At 39.9% G+C, this 13,427-nt stretch overlaps 1 protein-coding gene across 3 annotated transcripts; it reads left to right on the forward strand.

The window, feature by feature from the left end:
• Nucleotides 1-279: 279 nt before the first annotated feature.
• ppp1r3f (protein phosphatase 1 regulatory subunit 3F) lies at nt 280-9,629 on the forward strand. Of its 3 annotated transcripts, none has more exons than XM_022763335.1 (5): nt 280-1,417; nt 4,591-4,637; nt 5,308-5,390; nt 5,753-5,779; nt 7,950-8,016. In XM_022763335.1, the coding sequence occupies exons 1-4, from the start codon at nt 546-548 to the stop codon at nt 5,777-5,779; spliced, it is 1,029 nt and encodes a 342-aa protein (XP_022619056.1). In that variant the 5' UTR covers nt 280-545; the 3' UTR covers nt 7,950-8,016. The 3 variants fall into 3 exon arrangements, with proteins under 3 accessions (XP_022619056.1, XP_022619057.1, XP_022619055.1); XM_022763336.1 differs by lacking the exon at nt 7,950-8,016 and adding an exon at nt 5,506-5,563 and having other exon boundaries at nt 5,753-5,767; XM_022763334.1 differs by lacking the exon at nt 5,753-5,779 and having other exon boundaries at nt 7,950-9,629.
• Nucleotides 9,630-13,427: the final 3,798 nt, after the last annotated feature.

Consider the following 13,427-nt stretch of genomic DNA (forward strand, 5'->3'; position numbering starts at 1 on the left):
GCGGCTGCCCATGTCGCCCGTACCTAAATAGCCTACGCTATGTCTATACGTGGGTTTAAAAATGTGTCATGCCTTCCTAGAACTGGCAAGTGGCCAATATGATATGACTTTAATAACCCATATGCACCGCGGCTTCAGCCAGCCTGAACCAAACAGAACAGGGGGGGGGGGGGTCGCAGGATTATACCAACTTAAAATACAAATTTGGGGGATGTAGATCCCGGTAGGTCAGTGCTAAAATTAGAGACGGCTCCTTCCGCTACAGCAGCCAAAGTGCGATGCATAAAGTCATGTAAACCAGGGGATACACTATCACAAGGGCTGGCAGTAAAGACAAGTTTTTTCCATGGGTGACATTTAACGCCACACGCTGACTGAAGAGGCTCTGTGCGTATTGCAGGGACAGCTCTGGATCTACGCTGGCCACTACTGCGCAAATCACGAGTGTGCTGTTTGGTAGTGGTTTGAGTGGTTTGTTGTTTTTTGGAGACGCCATATGTACTCTCCTCAGCGCACAGCTTCCTTGAGTGTACACTTCTTCAAAGATGTCTTTTTTAACCATACCAAGTCAAGAGGGGCTTTTTAAGACGATTAAAACTGACAAGTCAGACGAGGAGGCAAAGAGTAGGTCCTCCACGCACGACGAGGATAATAATGATGATGACGAGGATGAGGATGAAGATGATGACACCGAGGATGTCCGCCTCATCCCAAGATGCTCCCCGGTGCCCAGAAAGCGAGGCCAGTCCATCCACGACGAGACTGCCGAGTATATGCGGATCCACTTGGCGCTGTCTGACGGAAAGAAAGTGTCTTTCGCCGATACAACAGGTGGGGATCTGGTGGATGTGAAGGAGTTTGTTGCCTTTGATTCAGACGACGAAGAGGATAGTGCGAGGTGGGAGGAAGAGGAGGCAAAGTACCGCAAGCCAGAGCGAGAGCCGACCTATCGAGTGCTGCCAGAGTTTAACGCACCTGTCGGCAGTGCCCTGCTGCAGGCTGTGCACACTAATAAACTGGAGGTAGAGCAGATATCTCCAGTGGAGGATGAGCCTCTTGCCTTCAGTGGTTTGATACGAGTCCTGAACATCTCCTTCCACAAAGCAGTTTATATCAGATCGACCATGGACAACTGGGCTACTTACTTTGATCACCCAGCAGATTATGTCCTGGAATCTAATGATGGGGACACTGATCAGTTTTCCTTCAAGCTGTCTTTTGCACCACCTTACATCACACATGGCTCTCGCATTGAGTTTGTTGTTCGCTATGAAACATCTGATGGTGATTTCTGGGCTAATAACTCCTCTATGAATTATGTGGTGACTCTGCTCCTGACCTATGAAGATGATTCACCTCAAACAAACGTCAACATGCAACAAATGAAAAGTATCCTGAGACATCCGAAAAATTACAGGTAAAAATCACCTGTCACATGTGTGCTTTCATTAGACAGACACCGACTGAGGGATAGAAATTTAACAGGCCATTTGTGCAATGTTTTGGTCACTGTCTGAGATTCCTTTGACCTCTGACCTGCAAAGATTGAAGCTAAATATTAATCTTAGGCCGTTAAACCTCAATCTGCTAAAAGGCCTTGTAAACTGTCAATCTTTATCAAATTAGGATGCTCAAAGACACAATAATCTCTTAATAATGAAACTTTTTAGATTCAGAAAACTAAGATCTTGACTAATTTCAGCATAGGGTCCACATCATTAGCATTCAAATCAAAAAGAGACAGATGTAAACAAAGACAACAGTAGGTGTTGTGCAACAGCTGCAGAACTTCAGTTGCTTACTAATTCCCTGTGAGGTTATTGTGGCTGAAATGAGCATTCAGCTTTATTCAGAAGTTCTGCCTGGAGACTGCCTTTAGCAAAACAAGAACTCAAGTCTAAAGTAAAGCAGGATGTTATCAAACACAGTTACACAGGCTGTTGCACAATGAGCGCAAGAGGGAAGTGTCTAATCTACCTACTTATGGGTACATAAAGTTTGTTGATGGCTGGTTTTACTCTTCAAAATCTGGCGTCTTCAGAGTACACACCCCCTTCAGAATGCCAATCATCCAGTGGTGAGGACGATCAAAATAGGCAAAGGGCAGGTGTCGTTTTCAGCCTTGACGTTTCCCTGCACTAAAATTTACCTCTGACCTTTTCAATCACAGTCATCGTGGAAGAGCAATGATGCAGACTGACCTCCTTCCCTCGTGGTTGTAGTTAGAGGTTGGCAAACAAATAATTTCTCTCCCCTCTTTTCTCCCTTACACTCAAGTAATTCCCTGATATATTGTTACATCCACATGAAAGTACATGACAGATCTCCCAGTGCACAGAGACAGAAGAGAACAGCAAAGCCACCCCACCCCAAGCTTATAAGTACCCATAAAAGGAGCACCCAGGGTATAAACTGATGTGGTTGTCATTGTAGGTCTTCATTGGTGTAGCTGTTTGGAAGTGGGAAGGGCCAGATGGGTTGTTAGGGATGGATGAGTCACTGACTGAAAAGGAGGAATTTGGGAAGCAGAGACTGTGCCAGCACCCCCACCATAGCACCCATCACAGATTCATTAGGTGCTTTGAAGTTAACTGATAATTGGATTTTAACACATTAACAAAGCAGCCAGTGGGAGGAAAGGTTACTATGGGATGAAACAAGTCTAGACACTACAATGTATTACTCAGTGTATGTTAATATGATTTACTTACAGCAGCTCCTGTTTCTGCTTTGAAGTAATTCTATTGCTGGTTTAGTTTATATTTAACTGTATCCACCTCAGGCAAATATAGATATCACACATTAATGCGCTGTAGCTGATAGTGAATAGCGAGACCAGAGCAGGAACTTTCCCTTTGTTTTGAATGTCATCTGTCTTGATCACCAGGCAATGAGGTTGCTGCGTTCTGCCTCAGTCGTAATCTTTTTTGCATCAACTTGCTGCTGAGTCAGTCTAGAGTTTTGCAATGTGATGTGAACAAAATCTCCAGATCAGGCTTTACAGCTCACAGAATGTCTTTTGTTAACTGTATCTCAACCCTGTCTTTTTATTTTTTTCATACTGTAACTCACACACCTGCCCACACAACCGCACCAAAGCCTGCTTTTTCTACAACATCAAGTTGGACTAGATGTCTGTCAACCTGACATCTCAAATATAACCCTCATATGCAGAATGAAAAGCTTTGTTTCTGCTTCTGTCGGAAATCAGGAGTCGATTCTTCCAAAGGATACTGCGCTTGCCATGATAGAGCTTGAGACCTTGTTAAAAAAAGTTAACAGGGTGTGCAGAGCTTAGCAAGTAATCGCTTCACATCACCAGACGTGTATAATGCAAAGATATTTGTGAGTGCTCTGTCAGATTTTAAATCTGCCCCTCTGATAAAAACAAAACAAAACTGGAAGTGCATTAAGGACAGGGCACATAAACAGCTTGTCAGGTTATTCCTACTCTATTTGCGTAGCTCCTGTCACATGCTCGTCACACTCCTTGACCTTTATTTCATTTGGCACCTTTGGAGGACTCTTGACGATGTCACCTGACACCTGACAGAAAACATCTCTGCTCCATTATTTTGCAGACGATTTAAAAATGTATCATGGCTATATTTGATCAACTCTCCCATCAGTTTATGAATATTTAGCATCTGATGTAACCACATATGAAAACACCTATCATGGGCGGACATGGACTCTATGTGATTGGACATATCCAAATAAAGATATTTAGCTGAATTAATCCAGTAATTCCTATCACCACAGACTACTACTGGCTTATATTATGGCTGCACTTTACACTGACCTGTATCATCAGTCAACAATATCTCACTCAGTAATTTCCCGCCTCGCCACCTATTTTAACAAACCCTCTAATGAGATGTGTCATCACTGAGGCTTTTGGCTTTAAGGCACAAACAGAACCGTACAAAATATACAACACAGTACAAAAAGATATCTAACCATGTTTGATTAAAATGACTAATTCAGCCCATTAATAGCTGAACTGCATCAGCAAATGAGGCTAATTATCCAGGTGTTAATGATGGCGTATGACCACCTTCTTCTGCCTCTTAATATCTGCCTTCTTTATACATGAACTACTATTTAAACAGTCCATCGTTGGACCCAAAATGGCATCATTTATTTTCAGACACGAGCACCACGTTTGTCAGCTGATTCAGATGTTGTATCTAATGCACAAAATGATCTTAAATTACAAAATTGTCAGAGTAAACTAAGACGTGGCTTTAAATCCACAGCCTTGTTGTTCAGCCTCAGCTCGCTTTATCAATGCATTTCTCTTTAATAGGTCTCACTTAGGGCATCTCTCCATAATTCAGTCAGATAAACACTGTATACACACCACTCTATAAACTGAGTATTTTCACTGTGCATTGTTAGGCCTCAGGGACTGCACCGTTATTAAAATGGTTATATATTAAACCTAAGATCTCTGAGGTTTCAATTGCCTTGTATTCAAAGGTATAAACTCGTAAAGACATTAGGTTGTGTTTCAGAGAGTGTACCATTGAGTGGTTTTGTGTTTTTTTTATATTATCTTATAACCCAGATGTCTCTCTTTTCTTTCAGTATGCACGATAATTTAGATTCGGACGATGAGCGGGAAGAGGAAGAAGGTACAGTATGGATGCTGTCGTACAAAATCACCACTGACACATCGGTTCAATATCTGAGAAAAAAAAGACATACATATTTAAAGATGAATATAATTCATAACTCTATATGGTGGTACTGCATAGGATGTAGAATTTATACTCCAGCGATTCAGTATTGCTTTTCCAAAATGTCTCATAAGGCTCACAAGAGATAGATTTAAAATGGTTAACATTGGTGCAGCAGAGGCAGAGATGTCCTGACTTTTAGTATCTAGTGAGTCAGCCTCTGAAAACACTGGATCCTACATTTCCCATAATGCATCTCAATAGCATTTTTCCTTATTTTCGGATTCATGTAAATGCCCAGTTTGAGATACAGGCTTACCCAAGTCTCAAGTCCAAACTAAGATAACCATGAAGACGTAATCAGGGTTTTTCTCTTGGACTTGTCAAACCTCCCTGCAGAGCCACAGAAAACACTACAACCTTTTCACAGGCTGAGTAGTAGTCCTCCTTGTGACGAGTAAACTGAATTACATATGGGAAATTGGTGGAGTGCCCCTTTAATTATTTATCTACTGTTGTTATAAAATGTAGATCATTTTTTTGTTTTGTTGGACAAGGTCATTGCTATTTCTCTATTCAGACTAATCAGGCTCTCACGGCATATTTATCTGTTTTACATCATCAGAGGAGGCAGGAACCTCCACATCAGGACTTGTCAGACCCATAGCCATCTGCCCTATCATCGTACAGCCAGAGATTGACATAGAGGTAAGGGTAAAAAAAGAAAGATTGGAACTGCTTTTAATGGAATAAATTGTTAACCAACCGGAGGTTTCTTTTTGGGATTCTTCTTCTTTTTCATGAACTTTCTATGAACCCACAGAAGTTAAAGTAGTCCATTATGACTGGAATGTGCTACTGTAGGACACACATTTAGAAAAGTACGTCTTAGATTACATTAAGATTCCTGTGATCTGCATGCTGTTGTTGACACATTCCCATTTAACAGGTAAGCAAACTAAGTGCTTTATCCCTTTATGCGAGTTAAGTGTCTAATAAAACATAACAAACATTCCTATTTAAAATTGAAAGCTTACCATCATTGGCTTGGTTGTTTATATTGTTCACAGCTCATTGAAGCTTCAGCAACAACTTAGGTAATGTCTCGCTTCTCACCGCTGTAGCACGAGTACTGTCTGCTATTCTCCGTATCTCCTGCCTCTTATCGTATTCACATCATAACGCATGCTGTCCATGTTTTTGCACCTCAAATTTTCCCATTCTAAATTTGAATTGATGTCTTTTTCGGCCCTAAGTGACTTTGAACACTAATATCCATCTACACCATGTGTAATCATAATGTCCTGTGTGTTTATGCTATCTGTGATTACAGTACTGAACCCCATTATCATTGTGCTCTTGTCACTGTATTTATAGATTTTTACTGAAATGGTACCAAAGAGATCACACATAGTGTTGCAGTCACAGTTAGAGGAGGAGCACAGTTTAACCACTGTGACCCTGCCGCCATGTTAAAGGAATAGTTCAACATTTTGGAAAATGAGAAGATTGATACCACACTAAACACTCATTTTCACAGTAATGCTAAATAGAGTGTTGGCATTTTTCTGTCCTGTTCTTCTTTCAGTTTTTTCTTTACAGTCAAATGGTGGAAGAGAGAAATGTTGAGCTGCTTAAAACTAGGATCACCAGGGGGCTTGCATTAGCATTTCGGCATGCAGAAGTTGATTTTGGAATTGTGCCATACATAAAACATATCAGACTGGAAGAAATTTGTATTTCAGAAGCAGGAGAAAGTTACTGTTTATCTGCATAACAATGAGTAAATTACCTCAGACAGCCCAGAGTAAGTCAAAAATTTTTTTTAATAATAATAATAATAGGACATCGACCCTCTAACAGAATAACACGACATGATCTGGTACTCATGTTTCACTGACAATACAAATATATATGTTAGGCATGTACTCATTCAGCTCATCTGTATGTTTGTTTTACACCCAGTATTCACATGCATGATGTTTTCCTTCAGTTGAGCATTAAAATAAAAAGGTGAACCAGTCAACAACTGTGTGAACATCAGCTCCCTCCCTGCTCCAAACGTCTGTCAGTATATTTTCAGGATCTACAGGTTAAACATTCTGACAAATTCACTCTCCAAGTTTTGTGTTGTCATTTTCAAGTTAAATTTTGTCAGTATAACTGCCAGAGTTCACCATTTCAATGGTTCATGTGCTGAGTATTCAGTTGTTTGCAGAAGCTTGGTTTCCCTTTAGCTTCTTACTCATTCTGTGCTGCTTTCAAAATGTTTCTTTATAGATTTTTTCTCTGAGACTGACACAAAGTGCTATCACGAGTCAAATTGAAAACAGATGTCTTGGATAGTATTTGCTGTAAATTTATAAAGCATAGGATTTCAATAAAAAAAAAACTGCAGAATACAAAACTCTAGATGTAGCTATATTTTTATTATTATAGATAAAAAAAACTATAAAAAAAACTGTCATGTTTTGCCTTCAAAAATGATACCAGTTCATTAAGTGATTTTCATTTGAAAACATGATATTAACATAGAAAATGATAGAAAAGTTTTAACATATTCATCTGTCTCTAGCTATCTTCTACATTAACACTTGAGTGCCCTATCTTAGCCTTTCTGTTATTCATGTTTTATGTGTCTTGCTCTTGCGCTTGTTCTTCTGGGTGCTGTTTTTGTCATCTGGTTTGTAATTTGGTTTTATATTATTATGCTTTTATCTACATTTGACCTTGAAGGTTTGTCAAAGCAGCTTCAAAGCTCTTTTCAATATTATGAGCTTTTTTCTGTGAAAAAAAAAAAAGAATTAATGGATGGCATTAGTTCCAGTACCTGTTGTTCAAAAGAAAAACAATCACCCCCTGGTTCAGTTTGTGAAAATATGTTCAATGGATAAACTTGAGGATAAAGTAACAATGAAATCTCTTTTTTTCCCTCCCTTTGATAATCTTGTTTTGTGTGGACTCCAGTAAAAGGAAAGTATCTTGTTTTGTATTCATGACAGGGGAAGTAAAGGCATTACAAGTTAAGTTCTTGCCAACAATTCTGAAAATAAGTTGTCCGTCGGTCCCATCATAACGCTAATGTTTTGTTTGCATTTCCTCACAATTACGACGTCAGCATGGGATCCATTTCACAGAAAAGCATTAGTATGCGGTGAAATGCTTTTCTTCTCTCTGTGTGAAATGTTAATGTAGAATACAAATCTTTTCCCTTTGTCTTTACAGTCTCCTCGCTGTCACTGTTGTCTCCCTGTTTTACTTTAACAGATTGCAGTTCCCCCATCTGGTCCCTCTGTCCCGCCCAACCACGAGCTTCCATCTGCTGATGGCACACTGTCCGCTCACACTGTATCCCCAGGTGAACGATTCCCTTGTTTGTCTTCCGAAACCACACTTCAAACTAATTCATCCTTTGTACTCTGTGCCAGCGAATCAGTCCAGCCAAATAAGTCACAGCCTTTACCCAGACTCCACTGTGAATTAGGCAACCAAACGTCAGAGCAGCCCATAGACAGTAGTCCCTCTGCGCTGCTGCCGTCTCTACAACGAGAGTCAAAGCCGAGATCAGACAGCTCCCAGGCTGGCGGAGAGGAAATCCCTCCTTCAGAGGGCTCTTGCATGCATCTTCCAGCCACAGAGACAAATCTGTGGCCAACAGGAGAGGACAGATCGACTGAAAGCCCAGCTAGTCATCCTTGTCTTGAACTGGCAGCTGCCTGTGTCTCTGCTCCCAGTGTGACTCAGGCCTTTGAGCAAGAGGTTATGTTGGGATTGAGTGAATTTATTGCAGGACCATCAGAAATTTCCAGCAGGTCTCCAGCACAATATGAGAGCAGTACACCTGTGCTCCTGTCTCCTGTAGCAGAGAGTCAGGGGGCAGAAGGTGAAAGTCCAGCATCACCTGAAGTCACAGAGAGCACCTCAGTGAGTTCAGGTGTCACTGAGGCGAGCCAAAACTTAGCTCTTCAGTCTGTCTCGGCCTGGGAAGAGACAGAAGATGCTCCCCAGATTTCCCCTGACGCATTATTAGAGAATCTATCAAACACACTGTCAGAGGCTTCTGAGGCCCGGTCTGAGCGTGACGTAAACAGGAATCTGATGCCATCCATCATCTTCCTGAGTGGAGTCGTATCCCTCTCGATAGTGATGCAGGAACCCAGTGCCCTCTTCTTCATGGGACTACTTATGGTCTTGCACCGTTTGTGATTATGCCACAAAAGTTCATTCACGAATTAAGTGCCTTGTCATGATTCCAAAATAAGCCATCAAGTTAAAACACATGCTGATGTTGTTTATCTCTGTGTGAGTTTTTAGATTATTCATCAAAGCAAAGATCTATTGGGTACAATTTATGAGTATTTCCATGCCAAGTGCATATCTTTGACAAAGTCATTATAAAAATATTGGTGATATTTTCATTTCTTGTCATGTGGAGATGTGTGTATGTGGTGTTATATTCTGATTTATTCAGTCAGTACTATAATGCAGTTGTTTTTTTGATTGTTGTTGTCAGTGTGTAGCTTAGGTTGTTGTTTAACCACACTGCCATGAATTTAACTTTTGTGAATTCCATTTGTTTTTATGTCTTTATTGAAGGACAGAAAAAAAACACATTACCATAGTGGGACACTGAACAGACTTATAATATAAATGGGTATTTTTGTTTATGAAAGCAAAACATAGAGTATTTTGCCTTAATGCTTAAAAAATGACAATTTGATGACCTTTAGAAAAGGATCAGATTGAAATGTATGCTGCTTGAAGGACAAAACAAGTGGAAAATCTGTCCAGTGTGACATGTGAAAGTGATATTTATTATTAGAAAACACCAGCCCCCTCACTCACTGTTGCATATTTGGTTTGATAAATCAAAACTTTGACAACCTCCCAGACAGACTGAAGCACTGAATGACATGTTTGAAGTGATGAAAGTTTTTGCAGTGTATTGCCATTAAAACATGGTCTTATACCCTGTACTGCTACTGCTATGTGTCTTTGTTTATTTGTCTTTCTTTTCATCCGTTCTGCAAATGCACGACAGTTTTCCTGCACAGTAATGACACTGCAGTGCAGAGCAGAAAATTTTTGGAGAGACTGACACACCACTAAAATAACATCAGAGCCTGTAGCGCCTCCGACTCTGGAGTGCATTCAGCTTCGCTTGAAGTGGAAATACACAGCAACATGAGCTGCAGATAGAAGCCAAAGGTCATGCATTGCACTGAAGTCATAGTGTCATACTAGAGTACATTGCACACTGGCCATTGTAAGCTGAGATCAGTGTTTGGAAGCTGACATTATTCAGGAAACCCCCTCTGATACTACATATTGAGTTGGCACAGACTATTTCTCATTATACTCATGACAGGCTGATACCTGAAAGACAGCATCTTTACTTTTTGAGCATGTGAGTCTCATAAAACGCTTCAGTGTTTTCCTGCTGAATCAACCTACTGTATCTTCTATTGACTTTACTTACCTCAAACCTATAATTGTCTCTGTCCATCTTTGGGTGTGAGGTATCCTTTGGATTATATGGTGATGATGTATTTGGCCTTAAAACGGAACGCACTTTTATTTCACAGGCTTCTGCAGGGAAAAGGGCGGGAGTGATTAATTTGTGTGATGGTCACATAGCTCGAGTGTGGAAGGTATTAAAAATTTAAGCAGACTTAAAACTGACCCAAGGAGGATAATCAGTGTGAATTCTACAACAGACGCTCACTTTGAAATAATTAATGCCCTTTTAAGCAATAATCTACACCACTGAAAGCCATGCTAAGCAGTGATTTCAAAAAAAGTTCTGGGTGTCATGACACATTACAAAACAGCAGTTAAATAGGTTATTTTCCTACTCTTTCTTTCTTACCCAGTGTGACATCACTCTAATGGGCAGGTGGCGTGTTCACATGGAGCTATTTCATCACAAGAAACAGCTGAAACAATGAGGAGTACAATCTTTTACTTAAATGACATATTTGACAGCAAAATCCCCCCAAGACAAGGCAAATCTTGTGCTCTACACTACCCCTCCTTTAACATTTCATTTTATTCAATAAGAACGAGCATCCATGGGCCATGGATGTTTATTGCTTTTATCTCCATCACAGGTGTCATTTATCCCAAATTTGACTGTTTACTACAATTGTCTCAGTGCAAATTTTGTCTAAGACAGATATCTGTTAAGTACATCCCTCAAACCCACACAATTCTGCACAACACAACTTCATTTAAAAAAAAAAGATTCCACTTTTAATCTTAGATTAAGCCTTAAAGGAGCTACTTGTAAATTTTGCTATTGCTACATAGCTAGCATTAGCATTAACAGCTGTTTACCTACCAGATTGGGGAAAAGGTTGTGAGTTAAGCATCAAACTTGTCAAACAGCTGTCTCCAGTGGTGGAAAGCAACACCAATGTTAACTCTTGTCTCTATCATGTCTTTTCTTCAACCTAAGTTAGCACGCTAACCAGCTAGTCCCGGCCTGTCTCGTCACTTTCCGATAGCAACTAATTTCATGAATAAAAAGACATCTATTTAACATTTATTTTTCAACCATAACTAAATGTAGGCCTACTGCCTACATGACAAGCCATCTTTTCAGTGACATTTAGCTTAGGGCACAAATGTTCTCTGTTTATCTTTCTATAGTTGTGCTGCTCTGATTATTACCCGAGGCCTATGATTTTTGATTAGTGTATCAATAGCCTACTGCTAATAAAACTTTTGCAGTGTCTTGTTGCACTACAGATATTTTCTGCCATCTCTCTGCTTTTGGGTATCAAATAAAGACAAAATTCCCCAGAGTATATACAAAATAAATAATTTATCACCTTAATTTTGTTTAAGGCCTATGGGTATTTTAGATTGGACGAATTAGCCAATAAGACTTAGTTTTATAATTCAAAACATTTCCATTGAGGAGTTAGAGGAATATACTGTAGAGGTAAAACCATAAGGCCTGGAGTGCCAAAAATATTTGGTATGTAGTAGAGTATTTGTACCTGGTATAAATATACTATACATGGTAAAACAAGACATCTGCAGTCACGCTGTGAGGCTGTACTTAACAGTGCTAACATGCTGGTGTTGAGCAGGTTTAATGTTCACCATTTTAGTTAAGGTTGTTAGCATTCTAGTGTATACAAAGTATAGCTGAGGCTCAAGGGAATTTCTTGTTTGAATTTTGACCTTAAATTCATGGTGCCATTAAAGGAAAAAAAACTATTAGTGGTAGACACAAGCTACTCCACTAGCATGGCAAACAAAATAATTGAACACTATACTAAAATAGAATATTTTTTATTTTTTATAATATAATATAATATAATATAATATAATATAATATAATATAATACAAAAACTCTGTATGGACTGTATGGGATGATGGTTTTAGTTTGAAGTTTGTTTGTTTTTTTGTTTTTTCTTTCCTTTAAATGAGGACCCAGAATCCCTTGCTGCGGCCCTGTCAGGCCATCCTGTGTCATTTTGGGTCCAGCCAGCCCAGTCTGTCACCAAGGGCGGGAGACCAATGAAAGACACAGTTTGTTGACAGCTGGAGCTCCTCACTGTGTCCATACTGGAGAGAACAGACGCGTCATACATGATGCCAGAGAGACGGTTAGAATAAAACATCACTTTCAAGTTATGGCCCACAATGCTGCACAGGTCCGCCTCTCCCTGTCCCTCTCCCTCTCTCCCTCTCTCTCTCCCTCTCTCTCTCTCTCTCTCTCCGTCTCTCTCTCCCTGTCTCCGAACAAAACCGACGGTTTCCGCGAATGTGCGAGCTGCCTCCTTGCAAGCAGCCATAATTGGGATTATTCAGGAATAATTCGCTTAATCCAGCCGTGTTGTTTTTGTTTTTGTTTTTTGTTGTTTTTTATTTTGTTTTATTTTAATATGTCGTGATCTCGACAGCGTTTGCAATGTGGATTTCCTCGTGACATCGCTGGATTTGTCAAAAATGTATTTGTTCTCTCGTGGAGGCTTTTATTGTGGACGATTAAGATGTAGTCCACCTTCGCTGGACAGCAACACAAAGACTGCATATTAACAGTTCAGGGTAAATACATCGCCTTTTTTTGTGACTGAAAGATGGAAAAAAGAGACGTATCGAGGCTGATGTCTGTGTGGACTAATTGTTCTGGTGCCACTGGCCAATATACATGCCAAGACGATTCATTTAGGGGATGCGCGATCTTTTTTTCCTCTCTAACGTTTGTGGGTGGGTTATTATAAGCATTGAAAATCTGACATCATTTGGATATATGAACAGAACAAGATATGTTTTTTTATCGCGTCTCTTTCCAGCCCTCTGGAAACCCATCTTCGACGTGATGCAACATAAAATCTGTTTTCTCGGATGATATTCAGACACAGACCAAATGAACACATCCCTCTCTATGAGACAGTAAAAAAGGGTGGCAGTGGATATTTTTTTTTATACATATCTATTAAATGTGGCTTTAACAGCAGAGTGCTCACCCTGGATGGTTTGATCAGCTGTTGATTATTAGATAGCCTCTATACCGTCTTATGTTTATTATATGTTGCTCATTTCGATTTCCATGCGATGGATTTATGCATAACAGGTGTTGTTTGAGCCTGAGAGCACAGCAAGAGCATGAGGCTTTATTCAGTGTTTTTTCTCTCGATTTGACAAACAGTGAGACAAAACGACTGGGATCATTTTTTTTGTTGTTGTTTTTATCGTGAGAGAAGAACAGATCATTCACCCCCCCCTCT

This window comes from Seriola dumerili, unplaced genomic scaffold (genome assembly GCF_002260705.1).
Source record: "Seriola dumerili isolate Sdu_G_001 unplaced genomic scaffold, Sdu_1.0 BDQW01000468.1, whole genome shotgun sequence".
In the NCBI taxonomy this organism is placed as follows: Eukaryota; Metazoa; Chordata; class Actinopteri; order Carangiformes; family Carangidae; genus Seriola; species Seriola dumerili.

Coding starts and splice junctions, on each gene's coding strand:
- ppp1r3f (XM_022763334.1), top strand. CDS start 546: ATGTCTTTTTTAACCATACCAAGTCAAGAGGGGCTTTTTAAGACGATT. Junction 1,418..4,590: donor AGACATCCGAAAAATTACAG/GTAAAAATCACC, acceptor CTTTTCTTTCAG/TATGCACGATAATTTAGATT. Junction 5,391..7,949: donor AGCCAGAGATTGACATAGAG/GTAAGGGTAAAA, acceptor TTACTTTAACAG/ATTGCAGTTCCCCCATCTGG.